At 45.6% G+C, this 19,341-nt stretch overlaps 3 protein-coding genes across 18 annotated transcripts in view; all 3 read right to left on the minus strand.

The window, feature by feature from the left end:
* The window catches only part of LOC105748547 (protocadherin gamma-C4), a 179,097-nt gene that overhangs the window by 152,509 nt on the left and 7,247 nt on the right, over positions 1-19,341 (minus strand). For 2 of the 16 annotated variants that reach the window (XM_049708650.1, XM_049708667.1), the window contains exon 1: positions 2,190-4,161. The exons of 4 other annotated variants lie outside the window; for them this stretch is intronic. In XM_049708650.1, coding sequence (XP_049564607.1) covers positions 2,190-3,959 — 1,770 coding nt within the window. In that variant the 5' untranslated portion in view covers positions 3,960-4,161. Of the gene's footprint in view, positions 1-1,535; positions 4,163-15,825; positions 18,705-19,341 lie in introns of those variants that run through there. 10 more of the 16 variants (XM_049708662.1, XM_049708655.1, XM_049708663.1 and 7 more) reach the window with 10 other exon arrangements.
* Positions 4,953-9,240, minus strand: LOC101280013 (protocadherin gamma-B1). Its single transcript, XM_004286839.3, is given in 2 exon segments — positions 4,953-6,204; positions 6,207-9,240. Coding segments are annotated over 2 exon segments (1,650 nt in total). The 5' UTR covers positions 7,698-9,240; the 3' UTR covers positions 4,953-6,045.
* LOC101283610 (protocadherin gamma-A3) lies at positions 10,539-15,770 on the minus strand. The gene is given in 2 exon segments (XM_004286840.3): positions 10,539-10,589; positions 10,591-15,770. Coding segments are annotated over 2 exon segments (2,490 nt in total). The 5' UTR covers positions 13,030-15,770.

Here is a 19,341-nt window from a genome sequence, read left to right on the forward strand (position 1 = left end):
AGACACTATAAAACTCTAGAGGAAAACATAGGTAGAAAACTCTATGACATAAACCACAGCAAGATTCTTTTTGACCCACCTCCTAGAGAAATGGAAATAAAAACAAAAATAAACAAATGGGACCTAATGAATCTTAAAAGCTTTTGCACAGCAAAGGAAACCATAAACAAGATGAAAACAACGCTCAGAATGGGAGAAAATATTTGCAAACAAAGCAACTGACAAAGGATTAATCGCCAAAATATACAAGCAGCTCATGCACCTCAGTCTCAAAAAATCAAACAACCCAATCCAAAAATGGGCAGAAAACCTAAATAGACATTTCTCCAAAGAAGATATACAGATTGCCAACAAACACATGAAAGGATGCTCAACATCACACATCATTAGAGAAATGCAAATGAAAACTACAATGAGGTTATCACCTCACACCAGTCAGCATGGCCACCATCAAAAAATCTACAAACAATAAATGCGGGAGAGGGTGTGGATAAAAGGGAACACTCTTGCACTGTTGGTGGGAATGTAAATTGATACAGCCACTATGGAGAACAGTATGGAGGTTCCTTAAAAAACTAAAAATAGAACTACCATACGACCCAGCAATCCTACTACTGGGCATATACCCTGAGAAAACCATAATTCAAAAAGAGTCATGTATGACAATGTTCATTGCAGCACTATTTACAATAGCCAGGACATGGAAACAACCTAAGTGTCCATCGACAGATGAATGGATAAAGAAGATGTGGCACATATATACAACAGAATATTACTCAACCATAAAAAGAAACGAAATTGAGTTATTTGTAGTGAGGTGGATGGACTTAGAGTCTGTCATACAGAGTGAAGTTGTCAGAAAGAGAAAAATACCGTATGCTAACACATATATATGGACTCAAAAAATTAAAAAAAGGTTATGAAGAACCTAGGGGCAGGACAGGAATAAGGACGCAGACATAGAGAATGGACTTGAGGATACGGGGAGGGGGAAGGGTAAGCTGTGACAAAGTGAGAGAGTGGCATGGACATATATACACTACGAAACGTAAAATAGATAGCTAGTGAGAAGCAGCCACATAGCACAGGGAGATCAGCTCGGTGCTTTGTGACCACCTAGAGGGGTTGGATAGGGAGAGTGGGAGGGAGGGAGATGCAAGAGGGAACAGATATGGGAACATATGTATATGTATAACTGATTCACTTTGTTATAAAGCAGAAACTAACACACCATTGTAAAGCAATTATACCCCAATAAAGATGTTAAAAAATAATAAAAACATAAAGATGTGAGAGGGTTAGAAGTATAAACTTAAGAAATTGCTGCTGAAACTATAACTGAATGAAGATTACAAAGGATAAGTAATCAATAACTATTAGGCGTAGTAACTGTTATTTATCATTATTGAAGGATCATTTGCCGTTCCACTTTAAAGCACTTTAAAGAATACTAAAAAAGAAGTGTCTTTTATATGTAATTGGAGACATTTATGCAGCTCTCTGCCTACGTTTCAGTGTGGCAAGATCTGACTCACCTGTTGAAGACTGGGTTCTCCTTTTCTTTCAGGTAAATCTTGAGATATCAGGAGAGGCCCACTTTTCTCACAGCTCTCCTGGCTGATGAGCGTGTCCGCGTAGTTGGGCTGCGGGAAGATCACGTGACTCCCCCGCGAGTCCGCGGTGAGCGAGACCTCGTGGGAATAGGTCTGCAGGAAAGCCCGCATCCCGTCCACACCCACAAAGTGGGAGGCGGGCACGCTGGCCAACCTGCTGCCTGAAGCCTGGAGCAGATGCGACATGTGCCAGCGCCGCAGTCTGAGCGCCAGCAGCACGATGATAAATGCGAGGAAGACGCAGGAAACCGCGGCCACCGCCACCACTAGGTACAGCGTGAGGCCCGAGTCATTAGGGTCCGCTGAGGGCTTCAGGCTGCCTAGGTCAGTCAGGACGTCTGGGATGCTGTCAGCCACGACCACCGTGAGTGTGACTGTGGCGGAGAGAGGGGGCTGGCCGTGGTCCTGGACCGCCACCACCAGGCTCTGCTTGAGCGCGTCTCTGTCCAGCAGGGCCCGCGCTGTGCGCACCTCGCCCGTGTGCAGCCCCACCGCGAAGAGTCCCGGCTCGCTGGCCTTGAGCAGGCGGTAGGACAGCCAGGCGTTCTGGCCCGAGTCTCTGTCCACAGCCACCACCTTGGTCACCAGGTAGCCAGGCTCTGCGGAGCGGGGTGCCAGCTCCACACCCGTGGAACCGTCGGTGGGGAGGGCGGGGTACAGAATCTCAGGTGTGTTGTCGTTCTGGTCCAGCACGAATATGGTCAGAGACACGTTGCTGCTGAGTGGAGGGTCCCCGCTGTCGCTGGCTGTCACAAGTAGCTGCAGGTCTCTAACCTGTTCATAGTCAAAGGAGCGCAGAGCATACAATACACCTGTGTCAGAGTTGATAGAGACATAGGAGGAGAGAGGCGCCTCCTGCAGCTTGTCCTCAGCCAGAGAGTAAGTGACCATTGAGTTCTCGTTACTGTCAGGGTCATGGGCGGTCACAGAGAAGATAGAAGCTCCCCTAGGATTGTTTTCTGGAATGTAGGCCAAGTAGGAAGCTTGAGGGAAGGCAGGTGGGTTGTCATTGACATCTGCCACGTTCAGTGAGATGTGTGTTTCTGTAGACAGTGGTGGAGTTCCGTGGTCAGTGGCAGTTACAGTGATGTTATATTCTGAGACTTCTTCCCTATCCAGAGTCCTGTGCGTCAACAACCGATGATAATTTCCAAAGGTCTTTTCAAGTGTGAATGGCAGATTATCTGGAATAGAACATGTGACAAGGCCATTCTCTCCTGAATCACTGTCATGCACATTGAAAAGTGCAATTACTGTGCCTGGGGAAGAAGTTTCTTGAATAGAGCTGGTGAGAGATGTAACTGTGACTTCTGGGGCATTGTCATTTACATCCAGAATTGTCACCAGTACCTTACTTCTGGCTCGGAGACCAGGCCCATCATGGGCTTCTACATCTATATCATAGAACCCAGAGTCCTCATAATCCAGATCCCCCAATATTGTTATGTCCCCAGTCAGAGAATTCAAGTGGAATAGCTGGGATATTTTATCTCTTACTTTCCGGAAAGAATATGTGACTTCTCCATTGGCTCCTTCATCTGTATCCGTGGCTTTTACTGTGAGTAGCCTGGAGCCCACCGGCACGTTCTCCTGCACACTCACATGGTACTCGGGCTGAGTGAATACTGGGGCATTGTCGTTGGTATCCACAAGTGTTACATGAATCCTGGCAGTGCCAGAGTGAACCCGGTCGCCTCCGTCGAAGGCGGTGAGAACGAGATGGTGAACCGCCTCTTCCTCGCGGTCCAGGGCGCGCTCCAGCACGAGCTCAGGGTACTTAATCCCATCAGCTCCTCTTTGCACATCCAGGGAGAAGTGACCATTCGAGCTGAGCTGGTAACCCTGCAGAGAGTTTATCCCTATATCCGGATCAAAAGCTTCAGGAAGAGGAAATCTTGTCCCAGGAATTTCACTTTCAGCTACTTTTATTTCCCTTTGCTCTGCCCCAAAGTTGGGCGCGTTATCATTAACATCGATTATTTCCACTTCTACTCCAAAAATCTTCACGTTGTCCTCTAGGAGAATCTCCAGGTTTACTACACACTTTGGAGATCTGTCACAGAGCTCCTCCCGGTCTATCCTGCCCGCAGTGACCAAGCTGCCGCTTCGCAGGTTCAGAGCAAAAAGCTGCGTCCTACCTCTGGAGACGATGCGGACTCCGCGCTCCGCCAGCTCCCGGGGCTCCAGCCCCAGGTCCTTGGCGATGTTGCCCACGAAGGAGCCGTTCTCCAGCTCCTCAGGCACCGAGTAGAGGATATGTTCGGCCCGGATTTCCCACAGGGCCCCCAAGAGAACGCAGATCCCGATCAGCCGGCTGCAGTCTGGGCAATAAGGAGAAGCCGCCATTACAGCCCCGCGGCGGAATAGCTTGCTCGTGGGTGTTCCCTTGGTGGAGGCCTGAGGATCCCAAGGACCTTCAGGGTCCAAGATAATGTGCTTTCACCGTTGGATGCTGGCGCTCTCGGGGGTCCAGTTCGAAGCTTTCTAAAGCCCCAGAGCTAGTGCTTTGTAATGCAGAAATCTTGTGGTTTGTATTAATTTCCTGGTTCTTTTCCTCCCCCGATTGGTGAACAGCGACACTCAGAGTCCTAACCTGTTACTGCAGTCTATTCTTGGTAAATAAAGTATCACTTGTGTACACCATTTCTTTGCCCTATTCTATTTTTCCCCAAAATGATAAAAGTCAAACGCCTGCTGTTCAATTTGCAATGAAAACCCAGAAGTGATCCAAAGATTCCTGTACAATAAGACTTATAAAATAATTTATTTTTTCAGAGACAATTTTTTTGGGGTAAGAATTTTTCTACCTCTTTTTAAGTTTTTGCATTATTTATTCTCATAGCCCAATTGCACTACTGTGTATTGCATAAGGGACATATTTATCCCTCCCAGGAACAAGGTTATACTTGAAGACTGAAAGAATAAATGGATGAAAAGACAGGTCTGGGCTCCAGTCCCAACCTATGCAGAAACAAGTATTCTCACATGGGTTGACCCTTTAGAATCTGGGGCAAATTTTCAATTCCCTTGTAAGAAAATATCTACTGTTCAAAGAGCTAGCCTTACCCCTGTGCAAATGGGCTTGGCAAATACGATAATAGGTTTGGGAAGGACATTTGCTCATTAATTTTATATAAGAAGATTCTAGGCCACAGGTTATATCTGTGATGATCATGTTCACAGTGAGTTCTCACTCTAGAACAGCACCTTTCCTAGAGTATACACTGAAATATTTTTTCAATGCTTAACGAATGAGTCATTAATGCAGCTGCAAAACCTAAAACAATGGATAAATAACTGACCTTAAAAGGAAATAATAAAGGTAAGAAGACAGAAAAGTTAAACTGAAGCACTGTGAAGAGGAAATGGTGTTTCAGTGATCATTTCCACATTAGGACACATCCAGAAGCTATTATCTTACTTTTATTTATAAGTTTACTTTAGTTTTGATTTTAGAAATAACCAGTAAAAGGAAATATTTTAGTAATTGTATATAATCATTGCATGTTTCATAGTTTCCTTATTCATGAATACTTAATTTACTAAAGTGAGAAAACTTGAAATAAAGCAGCAAGCACTCAGTTCTTTAGATTATTACTCACCTAATAATTAGTTTCTAGAAATTACTCATAAATTTTGACCAGACACAAAAGTCCATTAACTATTCAGAGTTTTAAAATTCTCAGACTTTGGAGAATAGATTAAAGGTATTTTCCACAATCCTCAAAAGACTCACAAATTGCTGGGGATTGGGAGGTAAAATAAAATATTTTGAAAAAAAATTGACTCACTTCTCAGAAACCTATACTAAAAAAAGTAACACAGAAAAGGCTCTGCATACAAAAAATGTTTGTTACATTCCTTACTACACTAGTGACAAAGTAGAAAGGGTATAAAAATAAATTATTTAAGAATGGTCAAGAAAATTATTCTTGACAGATTTTGAAGTGGGAAAAAAGACCCAAAGTTAGTGATTCAAATGTAAAACCTGGCAGTCTTTGCTGCACGTGATAAGGCAAAAAAGTGCTAAGAGGATTATTGGAAGGCTATATTAAAATACACATCGCAGAAAAAAAGATAAACAACTAGAATGTATTTGATGAAGATGAACATTAACTTAGGCAGAAAGAACTGTCAATACATTTACAATCTTGAAAAAAAGGAGTATTACACATCAACTAATTAAGGACAGTTCTATTACTAAGGGTGGTGACATCCAAGAAAAAGCTATCTTTAGCAGGATTTGTTGACCATATAGAAATGCCAAGAGTGCAAATTGAGTAGTAATTAGGTAACTGCCAAGACTACTGAGCAATCAAGGGACCAATCTCCACCCATCCTATATACCTCCTCTCCCACTACCACCACTAGAACAATGAACAAGGACCGAAAATAATGATGCACTGTCGAGAATAAAATACAATAATAAAATTTAAGTAAGTCTGCAAAAACTCACGTGATGGGAAAAAGAGGAATCATGAGAGATTTGGGAGTCTTCATTACTGGCACATATACCCATAGAAGGATCTTCACCTAGGAGATCCGGAGGGGTAGCTGTTTCTTGGGTCACGTTGTGAAAATTAAATTTCACAATTTAAATCGCACAATTGAATGCGAGGCAACACACAGATTGTAGGAATAGAGCAATGTTCCCTCACTGTAGTTGGGGGGAACCCTCCGTCCAGACTTGGAACTCAGACCAGGCTTAAAGCAGCTCCAGGCAGCGGGGCTGGAGGAGCGTCGAAGGTGTAGGGTGACCGCCAGAATCACTGCCAGGAGGAAGAGCACTGAGATCAAGGCCAAGGTCACCACCAGCTAAAACTGCAGGTCAGCTTGGGGGTCAGTGGGCTCAGAGTGGTCACTGAGGTCCGGCAGCGCCTCCTGCAGGCTGTCCGCGAAAACCAGGAGCAGCGTGGCGGTAGCCGAGAGGGGCGGCTGTCCCCCGTCGCGCACAGCAACCAGCAGGCGCTGGCGGGCCGCGTCCCTGTCGCCCAGGGCCCGCGCCGTGCGCACCTCGCCCGTGCGCAGCCCCACGCTGAAAAGTCCGGGCTCGCTGGCCTGCAGCACGTGGTAGGACAGCCAGGCGTTGTGTCCAGAGTCGGCGTCCACCGCCACCACCTTGGTGACCAGGTAGCCGGGCTGCGCGGCGCGCGGCACCGTGTCGAAGAGCGCCGAGCCGTCGGGCCCCAGCGCCGGGTACAGCACCCTGGGCGCGTTGTCGTTGCGGTCGCCCACCAGCACGCGCAGGCTCACGTTGGCGCTGAGCGCGGGCGAGCCGTGGTCGCAGGCCTGCAGCGTCAGCTCGAAGGCGCGCAGCTGCTCGTGGTCGAAGGCGCGCTGCGCGAACACCACGTCGCTCTGTGCGCTCACGGACATGTAGGACGACAGCGCGCGCGGCTCCAGGTCGCTGGCCACGATGGAGTAGGAGACGTGGCTGTTGGGCCCCAAGTCTGGATCTGAAGCGCTAACTTGGGCGGTGGAGGCTCCAGGCGGGTTGTTTTCTGCCACGTGGACCACGTAGGAGGCCTGGTGGAACACTGGAGCGTTGTCGTTGACATCGCGGATGTGTAGGGTGGTGCTTGTACTGTAGGAGAGGGGCGGCTTGCCCTTGTCGGTGGCTGTGATGGTAACATTGTACTCTGCCCTCTGCTCTCGGTCTAGGGCACCGTCAATCACTAGCTTGTAATAATTCTTGGAGGTGAATTCTAATTTGAAGGGAACTCCTTCCTGAATATAGCATGTCACCATATCATTTTGCCCAGAATCCTGGTCTCGGACTTTAATGAGGGCTATTACGGTTCCAAGGTCTGAGCCCTCGGGAATCTGGCTACAGAAGGACATTAATGTCACCTCTGCACTCACACTGAAGAACTCCTCTGCACTAATCCGCGGTTTTCGAGCTGGCAACTCCTGGACACTGAGCCTCAGATCCTTGGCCAGGTTCCCCACCCTCGAGCCCTTGGCCAGCTCCTCTGAAATCGAGTACTGGATCTCCTGGGAGATTGCCCTCCACAACAAAGACAGCAGGAAGAGAAGCAGTACCTGACTTCTCATTGTTTCAGCTTTTCTGGAGCTCCTAAGCATTTCTTGAACTCTCTGGGAAGCTGCTCTTCAAGATTTCTCTGGGATGTTTTAAAAAATCAATGACAGCTCCCTGGACTTTTGAGATTTGAGGGTAGGACTTATTTGTTAGGCGCTTGAGGTTGCACAGGAGGTGCGTTTGCGTTTTGATGTGCACAGGACAAAGCAGAAAAACACTCTGCCCATCACTCCTGCAGAAATGAGAACCCTTATGTTCCCTTTGGTCAACAGTAGCACCCAGAGGTTGTCTGAGAAAACTGCATATTGCCCAACTATTTATTCCTCAAACGGTAAGCTCTTGAACCTATATATCTTGCCTTTTTATTTGTTGGAAAGAACAAACTATTCAAATTTTCCCTTTAAATCTGATATTTTCTAGCTTTTCATAATCTTTGAAGTGTTGCCATCATTTTATTCTTCTTTCTGCACTAAATATTTTTCATAAGGCATACAGCTTTTTTTTTTCAGTTTTGGGGGCAGAAATATCTTTAGTGATTCCACTGTATTTATAAACACTGGCATGACTAGTATGGATGTAACCAATTAGGTTACTGGTAGTGGATAAAAAGGTCTAATCTTTGCAAAAAAAGGAGTGAGCCAAAGCCCTAGACTTATTTTAATATATTGCTCATCATTTTAAAACATAGATAATATTCCCATTACGTACAGAGGAGCCTGATATTTTGTTAAAAAGACCAATCTAAGCACAAGAGACCAATTTGAGCACACACGTTTTTATAAAACTAAATCCTGTGTAAACTTATTTATTTCTTTGAAATCAGTGCTTCTTTACTATATGACTGTATACACAAATACTCCTTAATGCCAATTCTCAGCTCCAGTAAATTTATACCATTAATAAGTGTAATGAGTTTGATTTGACCACTGGTAAATCTTGGAGAGGAAGTGAGAGTTCTTAGACACTCCATTTTGAAACTTACCTGTAATCCTTGAACAAGTCTTGGGTAACTAAAACAAACACCTTTATTTCAAATGCACTACCGAATTAAATACAAACTCAACAATTTATTCTGTTATTTTGCAGTGCTAATCAATACCCCTCTAACATTCCAGTCAAGACAGATTATTATCTGTTTTCTGAAGACATCGTTTCCCTTGTTTTCCCTACTTCATGCCTTTATACTTTCTGTTCCTTTTATTATAAACCCTCCTCCCTTTTTATTGTAATGAACTCTTGCCTATCCCTCAAAAATCCTTTTTAGTTAAAATGGGATGTCTGAGACTTCTTATAATCCATACAAGTAGATGCCTTTGTACTCTGTGCATTTTCCCAGGGTATATGTAGGCTATGCTATTTTTAAAAAATTAATTAATTTATTTTTGGATGCATTGGGTCTTCGTTGCTGTGTGCGGGCTTTCTCTAGTTGTGGAGAGTGTGGGCTACTCTACGCCGTGGTGCGTGGGCTTCTCATTGAGGAGCATGGGCTCTAGAGTGCAGGCTCAGTAGTGGCGCCAGGCTTAGTTGCTCCGCGGCATGTGGGATCTTCCCGGACCAGGGCTCGAACCCGTGTCCCCTCCATTGGCAGGCAGATTCTTAACGACTGAGCCACCTAGGCTATGTTTTATATGAAATTCTTAGAAAATTCTCTTTGAACATATAAAGTTCCCCTGACCCTAGCCATTTAATTTTTTTCTCATTACAAGGAAAGGTATATTACTATTGTAAAGATTTTTCCTAAAAAATATTCCAAAGGTAATGTGCCTTTTTTCTGTGATGCATTTGTAGGCTTGGGTGAGAATATACACTTCTCTGCTTTCAGTTATTTTGTTCAGGTCCTTTTGTCTCACACTTTTGACTGTACCTTTTCCTAACACACTGAAGGAGAGCTGTATTCCTTTGTTTGAGACCTAATGAAATCTATTTTGGCCTAATTTTGGATGACTCTCTGGTGCGATTTTATGGGTGAAATTAATTTCATAAATTTCAAAATGGGCCAACAATTTCTAGCCCAAGAAAGTTGTAGGACTCCTATTCCATTGTTGAAGTGGATGGTCTGGAAACCTCTCATAGAGGTTAAGACATATCTCCTAACATTTTAAAATCCTTCCCAAAGGACAAGACCTGCCACTCCAAGGCTCATAACAGTTTAGGCAATTGAGCTTCCCACCTTCAGAGAAAAGGCTGAAATCCATATGGATACACACACACACACACACACACACACACACTTTAAGTATACAAAGTAGGGACTACATGCCAGGTAAAAGAATTTGACCAACATCTATGTTTTTTACCCTATCATTTTTATGTCATCAGGATGAAATGAGTTTGGTCTGTCTTGGAAGGAGTTAAGCATCATATTATTATAGCCTAAAATACCATATATATATGTGTTTATATATATATAATATATATTATATATATATATGCTTTTATATATATATATATATATATATATATATATATATATATATATGCCTGTTTACCAGGATAGACTAGGTAGGTTGGAGTGACAAACTTCATCACAGTGATTTAAAATGAAAAAAGTCTACTTATCGCAGGTATACAGATCAATGTTGAGTCAACCACAGGGCTCTTCTGTCACTGTAGTTATTCAAGGACCCAGATAGATGGCACAGTCACAAGTTCAAAGAGTAAGTTAGAAATCTGGTAATTTTTACAATGGCAACTAGAACTTCGTTTGGGAAGAAATTCACATACTTCCATTTACAATGTATTGGTCAGAACTATTTACTAGGCCCACTCAGCCATACCAGATCAGCAAGTGCAGTCCCACCACAATCCCAGAAGAAGAGAGGAACATATATTTAAACAAAAGAATCAATGACGACCACATTGCTTTATTTTCAAATAAATGTGTGTTAAAGCTTTATAATAACCACACTGGCATAACTGTTCTTTATAATGTTCAAAAAGAAATAAGCTCACCTGAATTTGCTTGGCATCTCCTTTCATTTCAAGTAAATCTTGAGATATCAGGAGAGGCTCGCTTTTCTCACAGCTCTCCTGGCTGATGAGCGTGTCCGCGTAGTTGGGCTGCGGGAAGATCAAGTGACTCCTCCGCGAGTCCCTGGTGAGCGAGACCTCCTGGGAATAGGTCTGCAGGAAAGCTCGCACCCCGTCCACACCCACAAAATGAGAGGCGGGTACGCCCGCTGGTACACCTCCCGAAGCTTGCAGCACATGCGGTCTGTGCCAGCACTGCAGTCTGAGCGCCAGCAGCACGACGACAAAGGCCAGGAAGACGCAGGACACTACGGCCACTGCCACCACCAGGTACAGTGTGAGGCCTGAGTCGTCAGGGTCTGCTGAGGGCTTGAGGCTTCCCAATTCGGCCAGGACGTCTGGGATGCTGTCAGCTACTGCCACCGTGAGAGTGACTGTGGCGGAGAGAGGGGGCTGGCCGTGGTCCTGGACCGCCACCACCAGGCTCTGCTTGAGCGCGTCTCTGTCCAGCAGGGCCCGCGCTGTGCGCACCTCGCCTGTGTGCAGCCCCACCGCGAAGAGTCCCGGCTCGCTGGCCTTGAGGAGGCGGTAGGAAAGCCAGGCGTTCTGGCCTGAGTCTCTGTCCACAGCCACCACCTTGGTCACCAGGTAGCCAGGCTCTGCAGAGCGGGGTGCCAGCTCTACACCCGTGGAACCATCGGTGGGGAGGGTGGGGTATAGGATTTCAGGTGTATTGTCATTCTGGTCCAGCACGAGTATGCTTAGAGACACGTTGCTGCTGAGTGGAGGGTCCCCGCTGTCACTGGCTGTCACCAATAGTTTCAGGTCTCTAACCTGCTCATAGTCGAAGGAGCACAAGGCATACAGGACTCCGGTGTCCGAGTTTATGGAGATGTAGGTGGAGAGAGGTGCCCCCTGGAAGGCATCCTCAGTCAGTGCATAGGTGATGTGGGCATTCTCGATGCTGTCAGGGTCCTGGGCGGTCACAGAGAAGATGGAGGCTCCCCTGGGGTTGTTTTCAGGAATGTAGGCAGAATAGGAGGCATGAGTGAAAGCAGGTGGGTTGTCATTGATATCCGCCACATGCAGGGTGATGTGTGTGTCTGTGGACAGCGGCGGACTTCCCCAATCTGTAGCTCTCAGAGTGATGTTATATTCGGACACCTGTTCACGGTCCAGGCATCTGGCTGTCACTAAGCGGTAATATCGGTTTATTGATTTTTCCAAATTAAATGGCATATTTCCCAGAACAAAAACTGTGACTTGCCCATTTTGCCCCGAATCCCGATCATGCACGTTGATAAGGGCAATTTCCCTTCCAGCAGTAGCCTCTTCTGGGACTGATCCTGTGAGAGAAGTAATCGTAATTTCCGGGGCATTGTCATTCACATCCAGAACTGTGACCAGAATCTTAGCTCTTGAAAGGAGACCTAGTCCATCTTGTGCTTCAATTTTAATTTCATAGAAAGTAGCATCCTCATAATCTAGGCTTTGTGATATTGATAAATCCCCAGTCACTGAGTTGAGATTAAAAATCTGAGCGATTCTCCCAGGCATTTTATCTAGTACATAGGATACTTGAGCATTAAATCCCTCATCAGGGTCAGTGGCATTCACCGTGAGCAGCCAGGTGCCTACCGGCAAGTTCTCCTGAACACTTACTCGATACTCAGGCTGAGTAAATACTGGTGGATTGTCATTTGCATCCAGCACTATCACTTGGATGCGCAAGTTGCTAGAATGAACAGGGTCGCCACCATCAGAAGCAATTAGGACAAGCTGGTGAACTTTCTTTTCCTCACGGTCAAGAGCCTGCTGCAGCACCAGCTCTGGGTACTTGGCCCCATCAGAGACACTCTTCACAGCCAAGGAGAAGTAGTCATTGGGGCTGAGCTGATAGTTCAGCAGAGAGTTCATGCCCACATCTGGGTCAAATGCAGTCTTAAGTGGAAATCGAGTTCCTGGAACCGTTAGTTCACCAATTTTTATTTCCAATTCCTCTGTTAGAAAATCAGGAGCATTGTCATTAAGGTCTTTAATTTCTATCTCTACTTCAAAAATTTTCAATTTGTCTTCAACCAGGATGTTAAAACTCACCAGACACCGCGCGCTCTGAGCGCAGAGCTCCTCCCGGTCTATCCTGCCCGCAGTGACCAAGCTGCCGCTTCGCGGGTTCAGAGCAAAGAGCTGCGTCCTACCTCTGGAGACGATGCGGACTCCCCGCTCCGCCAGCTCCTGGGGCTCCAGCTCCAGGTCCTTGGCGATGTTGCCCACGAAGGAGCCCTTCTCCAGCTCCTCTGGCACCGAATAGCGGATCTGCCCGCATCCGGTCTTGCACAGCGTCCCCAGAAGCGCATACAGCAGGGCCAGTCCTCCGCCATTTCTGAATCTCAGGTAATTGGTCATTTCCTTTTTCGTGAATTATTTTCTCTGAATTGGGTACCAATTTGTCACGACGGACTTCAGTCTTATTTTCTCAAGGAACTAACCCTTTCGTGGGCCTAATTTATAGGTTACGGAGCTGGCTGACTGAAAGGGTGAGCTTTGGAGCAGCCTCGGATCTTGTAAATGTGATTTGCTGGTTCTTTGCTCTTTGGAAACAAGGAAATGGATTAGCTCTTCAGTGGCGTTTTCCTCCTTGAGTGGTGAACAGCGACGCTCAGAGGCATAACCGTTTACTGCACCCTCTTAGACAAACCCAAGCCAGACTTTCTGTTTCTCAGCACCTGAAATTCTTTTTATCAGAGGTAATGGGATCAGTTTTTATTTCACATAACTGAATCGCTATATGTTAAAGGATGTGACTTCAAGTTATCTTCCTTGGGAAGCCATGAGCTAATCTTAAGATCATTAATATTGCTTCAAACATGCTGAAGTTACTGTTTTGAAATGTTCAAAGTTTAAGAACCTCACAGAAATATCAGCCATATTTATAGGCATACCTCTTGAAATTTGTCCTTGATGGCCTGACATCTTGGTTTCAATATTTTCCATTTAACCCATCCATTAAACACACATATAATTAAGTGTACGACAAAACCTGGGGATTTAAGGTGAACAATATGAACACAGCCACTTTCACAGAGTTACAAGGATATAAAAGCAAACAAGGAATTACAGTGCATTGAGATAACTACCATAATGGGAGAAGCCAAGGGCAATGGGAGGGCCTCCAACTTGGCCTTGGAGGTTAGCAAAGGCTTCCCCAAGAAACATGAGAGGAGTGGATCAGGGATAAGGCCTGGATGTGAGAGAGGCGAGCATGGGAATGCCTAGATGTGAGAGAGAAACCACAGAACTTCAGGGTACTGAAAGTAGTCCACTTTGCCTAAATCTAGAGTATGAAGATGTTTTTAAGGACTGAAAAACTGAAACTAGTAGAGATAAAGTTTTGTTTTATATGCCAGAAACCCTTTTCCTGTATTTGTTTTCCTCTCCAAGCACAGAAATAGGAATTCATTTGTCACTTCAATCATCATGCATTATATACCTATGTATAAGGCATTTATTTTCAGGAAGTGTTACTATAAGCACTAGAAGGAACTTTGTATTCAATTTTCCTCAGTTCATACTTTTATTTACCTGCAAAATGTTATGACATATTATTCCACAGTGAGTTCCAACTTTATCTCAAAGAATATTATGTAACAGTAGTAAGACAATGGAATGCATTGTTTCAGATCAATTCTCCCTCCAATGCCCTTAAACAATAAAGAATCCCAGCACCTTAAAGAATGACAACACCATTATATACATGACTTAGTACATGATTATTTCCAAATAAAAGATGATCCCATTTATATATTAGTATAATTTTTGTTCTCTGTTATTAAATATATAACTAACATACTAAAAGCCAACATGGGAAGAGGAATGGGGAAGGTAAACTTGGTTGTAAGGGGGACTTATGTTGGTTGAGGAATTGGAAACATTTTTAACAGCTGCTGTGAGTAGGAAATTTTGAGAAGAGAAATGTAAAAGGAGAACCTTTAGGGGCAATAATTTGATATGGTCTCTGAATCCCTTGAGGATATATATTATTTTTAAAGATAAAAAGGCAATGTGGTTTGCACATATGAGAAAAAATAAAAGTAACGGCGGGGTGGGGGGAACATCCCTGCCGGCGCAGTGGTTAAGAATACGCCTGCTAATGCAGGGGACACGGTTTGAACCCTGGTCTGGAAAGATTCCACATGCCATGGGGCAACTAAGCCTGTATGTCACAACTACTGAGCCTGCGCTCTAGAGCCCGCAAGCCACAGCTACTGAAGCCCGTGCACCTAGAGCCCATGCTCTGCAACAGGTGAAGCCATCGCAATGAGAAGCCCACGCACCACAATGAAGAGTAGCCCCTGCTTGCTGCAACTAGAGAAAGCCCACGTGCAGCAACGAAGACCCAACGTAGCCAAAAATAAATAAATAAATAAATTTATTTTTTTAAAAAAGTAACACGGAATAGAAACATCTTCACTGTTATACAAACCATGTATTATAGAGCAAATGATAACTCAGTCACTTCTTAAAGGAACACAGAGCTACTTTAGAGGCTAATGAGATTTTTAACTAAACAGAGATTCCATGACATACCCTCCTGAAACACGGTGAAGTATATATATTTCTAAATTTGCATCTTTTAATAGGGAAGATCATGCAAATCAAGAAAAATGAAGAATCTCACTGCCAAACTGAAGAAAAAATATTAAGACTGAGTGAGAAGAAAACAACCAACTGAAGTATTTCATTATTCATAAACAAATAAAAATAAACATAAAAGCCTTAAATTTTAAAGGAGGGAGGCATCTGGGGAAACATAAAAGTCAACATTTATATTTCTAAGAAGGAAAGAATTGTTGATCCAGGTGCATGAGATGGTTTCCTCAGGGATGAGAAAGAAGTATGAGAAGCCAGACACGCCAGTTCCTCAGGCAGTGCTCTTTTGATAACCTAAATATCACCTTCACTTAATAACTCCTGATTTATAATCATGACGCAATGATTCTAGCTCCTCTTCCTGTTTACACTGTGTGAACACTTAGAACTAGAAAGAAATAATTCACCAGGACTAATTTCCTAAAAATTGAATATATCCGCAAAGAAATATGGGAAATAGAAAAGGTATGGTAAACTGTGGAGACAGCTAAGTAATTAGGTAAAATTTCTTTTAGCAAAGTAGCTCACAGGTATATTGCGAAGAGAATTTACCTGAGAAAAAGTTTCTTCTTTGTCTTCAGGTATAAGTTGAGGTTCTGAAAGAAAATCCTTTTTCTCACAGCTTTCCTGGCTGATGAGCGTGTCCGCGTAGTTGGGCTGCGGAAAGATGACGTGACTCCCCCGCGAGTCCGCGGTGAGCCAGGCCTCGTGGGAATAGGCCTGCAGGAAAGCCCGCACCCCGTCCACGCCCACAAACTGAGAGGCGGGCACACCCGCTAACCCGCCTCCTGAAGCCTGGAGCAGGCGCGACGTGTGCCAGCGCCTCAGCCTGAGCGCCAGCAGCACAATGACAAAGGCGAGGAAGACACAGGAGACCGCAGCCACTGCCACCACCAGGTAGAGTGTGAGACCTGAGTCGTCGGGGTTGGCATAGGTCCTGATGCTGCCCAAGTCGGCCAGGGCCTCGGGGATGCTGTCCGCCACCGCCACGGTGAGCGTGACGGTGGCCGAGAGAGGGGGCTGGCCGTGGTCCTGGACCGCCACCACCAGGCTCTGCTTGAGCGCGTCTCTGTCCAGCAGGGCCCGCGCTGTGCGCACCTCGCCCGTGTGCAGCCCCACCGCGAAGAGTCCCGGCTCGCTGGCCTTGAGCAGGCGGTAGGACAGCCAGGCGTTCTGGCCTGAGTCTCTGTCCACAGCCACCACCTTGGTCACCAGGTAGCCGGGCTCTGCAGAGCGGGGTGCCAGCTCTACACCCGTGGAACCGTCGGTAGGGAGGGCGGGGTACAGAATTTCCGGCACGTTGTCGTTCTGGTCCAGCACGAATATGCTCAGAGACACGTTGCTGCTGAGCGGTGGGTTCCCACTGTCATGCGCTGTCACCCACAACTGCAGTTCATGGAATTGCTCATAGTCAAAGGAACGCAGCGCGTAGAGGATGCCAGTGTCAGAGTTGATGGAGATGTAGGAGGACAGAGGTGCCCCCTGAATGATGTCCTCAGCCAACTTATAGGTTACATGGGCGTTGTCATCACTGTCAGGGTCATGCGCCATCATGGAAAAGATGGAGGCACCTCTGGGGTTGTTTTCTGGAATGTAGGCAGAGTAGGAGGTGTGGGGAAAGGTGGGAGGGTTGTCGTTGATGTCTGTCACCTGCAGCAAAATGTGAGCATCTGTGGACAGAGATGGGTTCCCTCCATCTTTAGCGATCACAGTGATGTTGTATAAAGAAAACTGTTCCCTGTCAAGGACTCTGGTTGTAACCAGTCGGTGGTAATTGTCCACTGACCTTTCTAATTTGAAAGGAAGGTTCTCCAGGAGTGAACATGTGATAAATGCATTCTGCCCAGAGTCTCTGTCATGTACATTGAAAAGTGCAATTATGGTTCCTGGAGGAGAGTCTTCAGGAACTGAGCTGGTAGCAGACGTCATGTAAAATTCTGGGGGATTGTCATTTACATCGAGAACAGTGACAATGACCTTCGTTCTGGTCAGAAGGCCTGGACCATCCTGAGCTTCAATATCAATTTCATGGAATTTGGCATCCTCATAATCTAGGCTTTTTGTGATCGTTATTTCTCCAGATGATGACTTAAGCTCAAATACCTCTGAGGTTTCTTCAGGATTTTTCTCCAGAAAATATGCCACTTGAGCGTTGTATCCCTCATCTGCATCAGTGGCGGTCACTGTGAGTATCCGGGTGCCTACGGGCGTATTCTCTGGAACATTTACATGGTACTCGGGCTGTGTAAAAACAGGCGCGTTGTCGTTCGCATCCAGGACCATCACGCGGATGCGGGAGGTGCCAGATCTGATAGGGTCGCCCCCGTCCAAAGCCACAAGAACGAGATGGTGAACGGCTTCTTCCTCACGGTCAAGGGCGCGTTCCAGCACCAGCTCCGGATACTTATTCCCATCTTTTCCGCTTCGCACGTCCAGGGAGAAGTGGTCATCTGAATTAAGTTCGTACCTTTGGAGGGTGTTCTCTCCGACGTCTGCATCATGCGAGCTCTTCAGAGGGATCCGGAATCCTGGCGTAGTCAGTTCACTGATTTTTAGCTCCAGTTCCTCTACTACAAAGCGAGGGGCATTATCGTTAATATCTGTTATTTCCACCGCTACTGAATAAATACTCAATTTATCTTCCCGGAGTATGTTGAAACTCAGCAGACACCGCGCGCTCTGAGCGCAGAGCTCCTCCCGGTCTATCCTGCCTGCGGTGACCAAGCTGCCGCTTCGCGGGTTCAGAGCAAAGAGCTGCGTCCTACCTCTGGAGACGATGCGGACTCCGCGCTCCGCCAACTCCTGAGGCTCCAGTCCCAAGTCCTTAGCGATGTTGCCCACGAATGAGCCCTTTTCGATCTCTTCTGGCACAGAATAGCGCATCTGCCCAGCTCCAGCCTCCCATAGGGTCGCCAAAAGAAGGCACAGCAGGACAAGCCTTCCGCGGCTTGGCAACTTTAGCAGAGCCGCCATTTCTTGAGCTGCAGTCTTTTCTCCCAGGCAACTTCCAGCATCCAGGCCGGGATTCCAATCTTTATTCCTCAGGGTCTGAGGTGACCAGCATTCACGGGACCCAGGTAACTGTGGAGAGAAGTAGTGGGCTGCTGGACTTAATTTTTTTGCCGTCCCGAAGCTTGCGGGCCAAACGCCCAGCCTTTTGTGTTATGCGAGCCGTAATGTTGGAGTGGATGTCTCACAGGCTTACTTCTTAGGTGGTCAACAGCGACGCCCAGAGGCCTAAGTAATTTCTGCACTCTTTTAGGTAAACCCAAGTTATTATTTGTTGCCCCTGTGACTTTCAAGTTGTTTTGAAGAATCTTACAGTTCTAAGATACCTTAGAAGTAGCTCTTTCAAGTCAAGAGTCTTTTTTTCAGAATGAATAAGAATGGTGTGAATGAATGTGACCTTGATAGTAGTTGCAAGGAGAGTATCATTGAACGTTGGAGGCATTAATCAAGGCAGCCTCTGCCCTTATGCCAAACATCTTCAACCTCTTATTTTATATTCAGAGACAATAAGATTAATCTAAAAATATTAGCTACATTATATTCTAATGTTATATATTTTAAATTTCTGTGCTTAATGGCTTAGTATTGAACTTCAAAACCTGTATTTTTCCCCCAAAATCTGTATTTAAATTATTGAATTTTCGGACATTTAATTGGGTGACTACCCAATTAAGTCCTGACACTTTGCCTGATTGATGCTGGAGATAGAAATGGTGCACCTGATGAACACAGTCCCTGTTCTCAGGAAGCTTACAGGATAAGGGAGGACATAGTAAAGTACACAGAGTATTTTAATAGAGCATGGTAACTGCTATGATGGTTGGAAACCCTGGGCAATGGGAGAATACATAGGAAGGGTATCCAGCCTAGATTTGGGGGTCAGGAAAGACTTTTCCAGGACAAGATTGAAGCTGGATCCTAACGGGTATGACTGGATCAAGAAAGAGGCTGGAGTAGTGTTCTAGAACCTTAGTACAAATTCTTGGAGGTGAGAGGCAGCACGAACATTAAGGAAACTGAAGGTGGTTTGTTCCTTGTTCTTTTCAAGATTGTTAGGGC

This window comes from Orcinus orca, chromosome 3, assembly GCF_937001465.1.
Source record: "Orcinus orca chromosome 3, mOrcOrc1.1, whole genome shotgun sequence".
NCBI lineage: Eukaryota > Metazoa > Chordata > Mammalia > Artiodactyla > Delphinidae > Orcinus > Orcinus orca.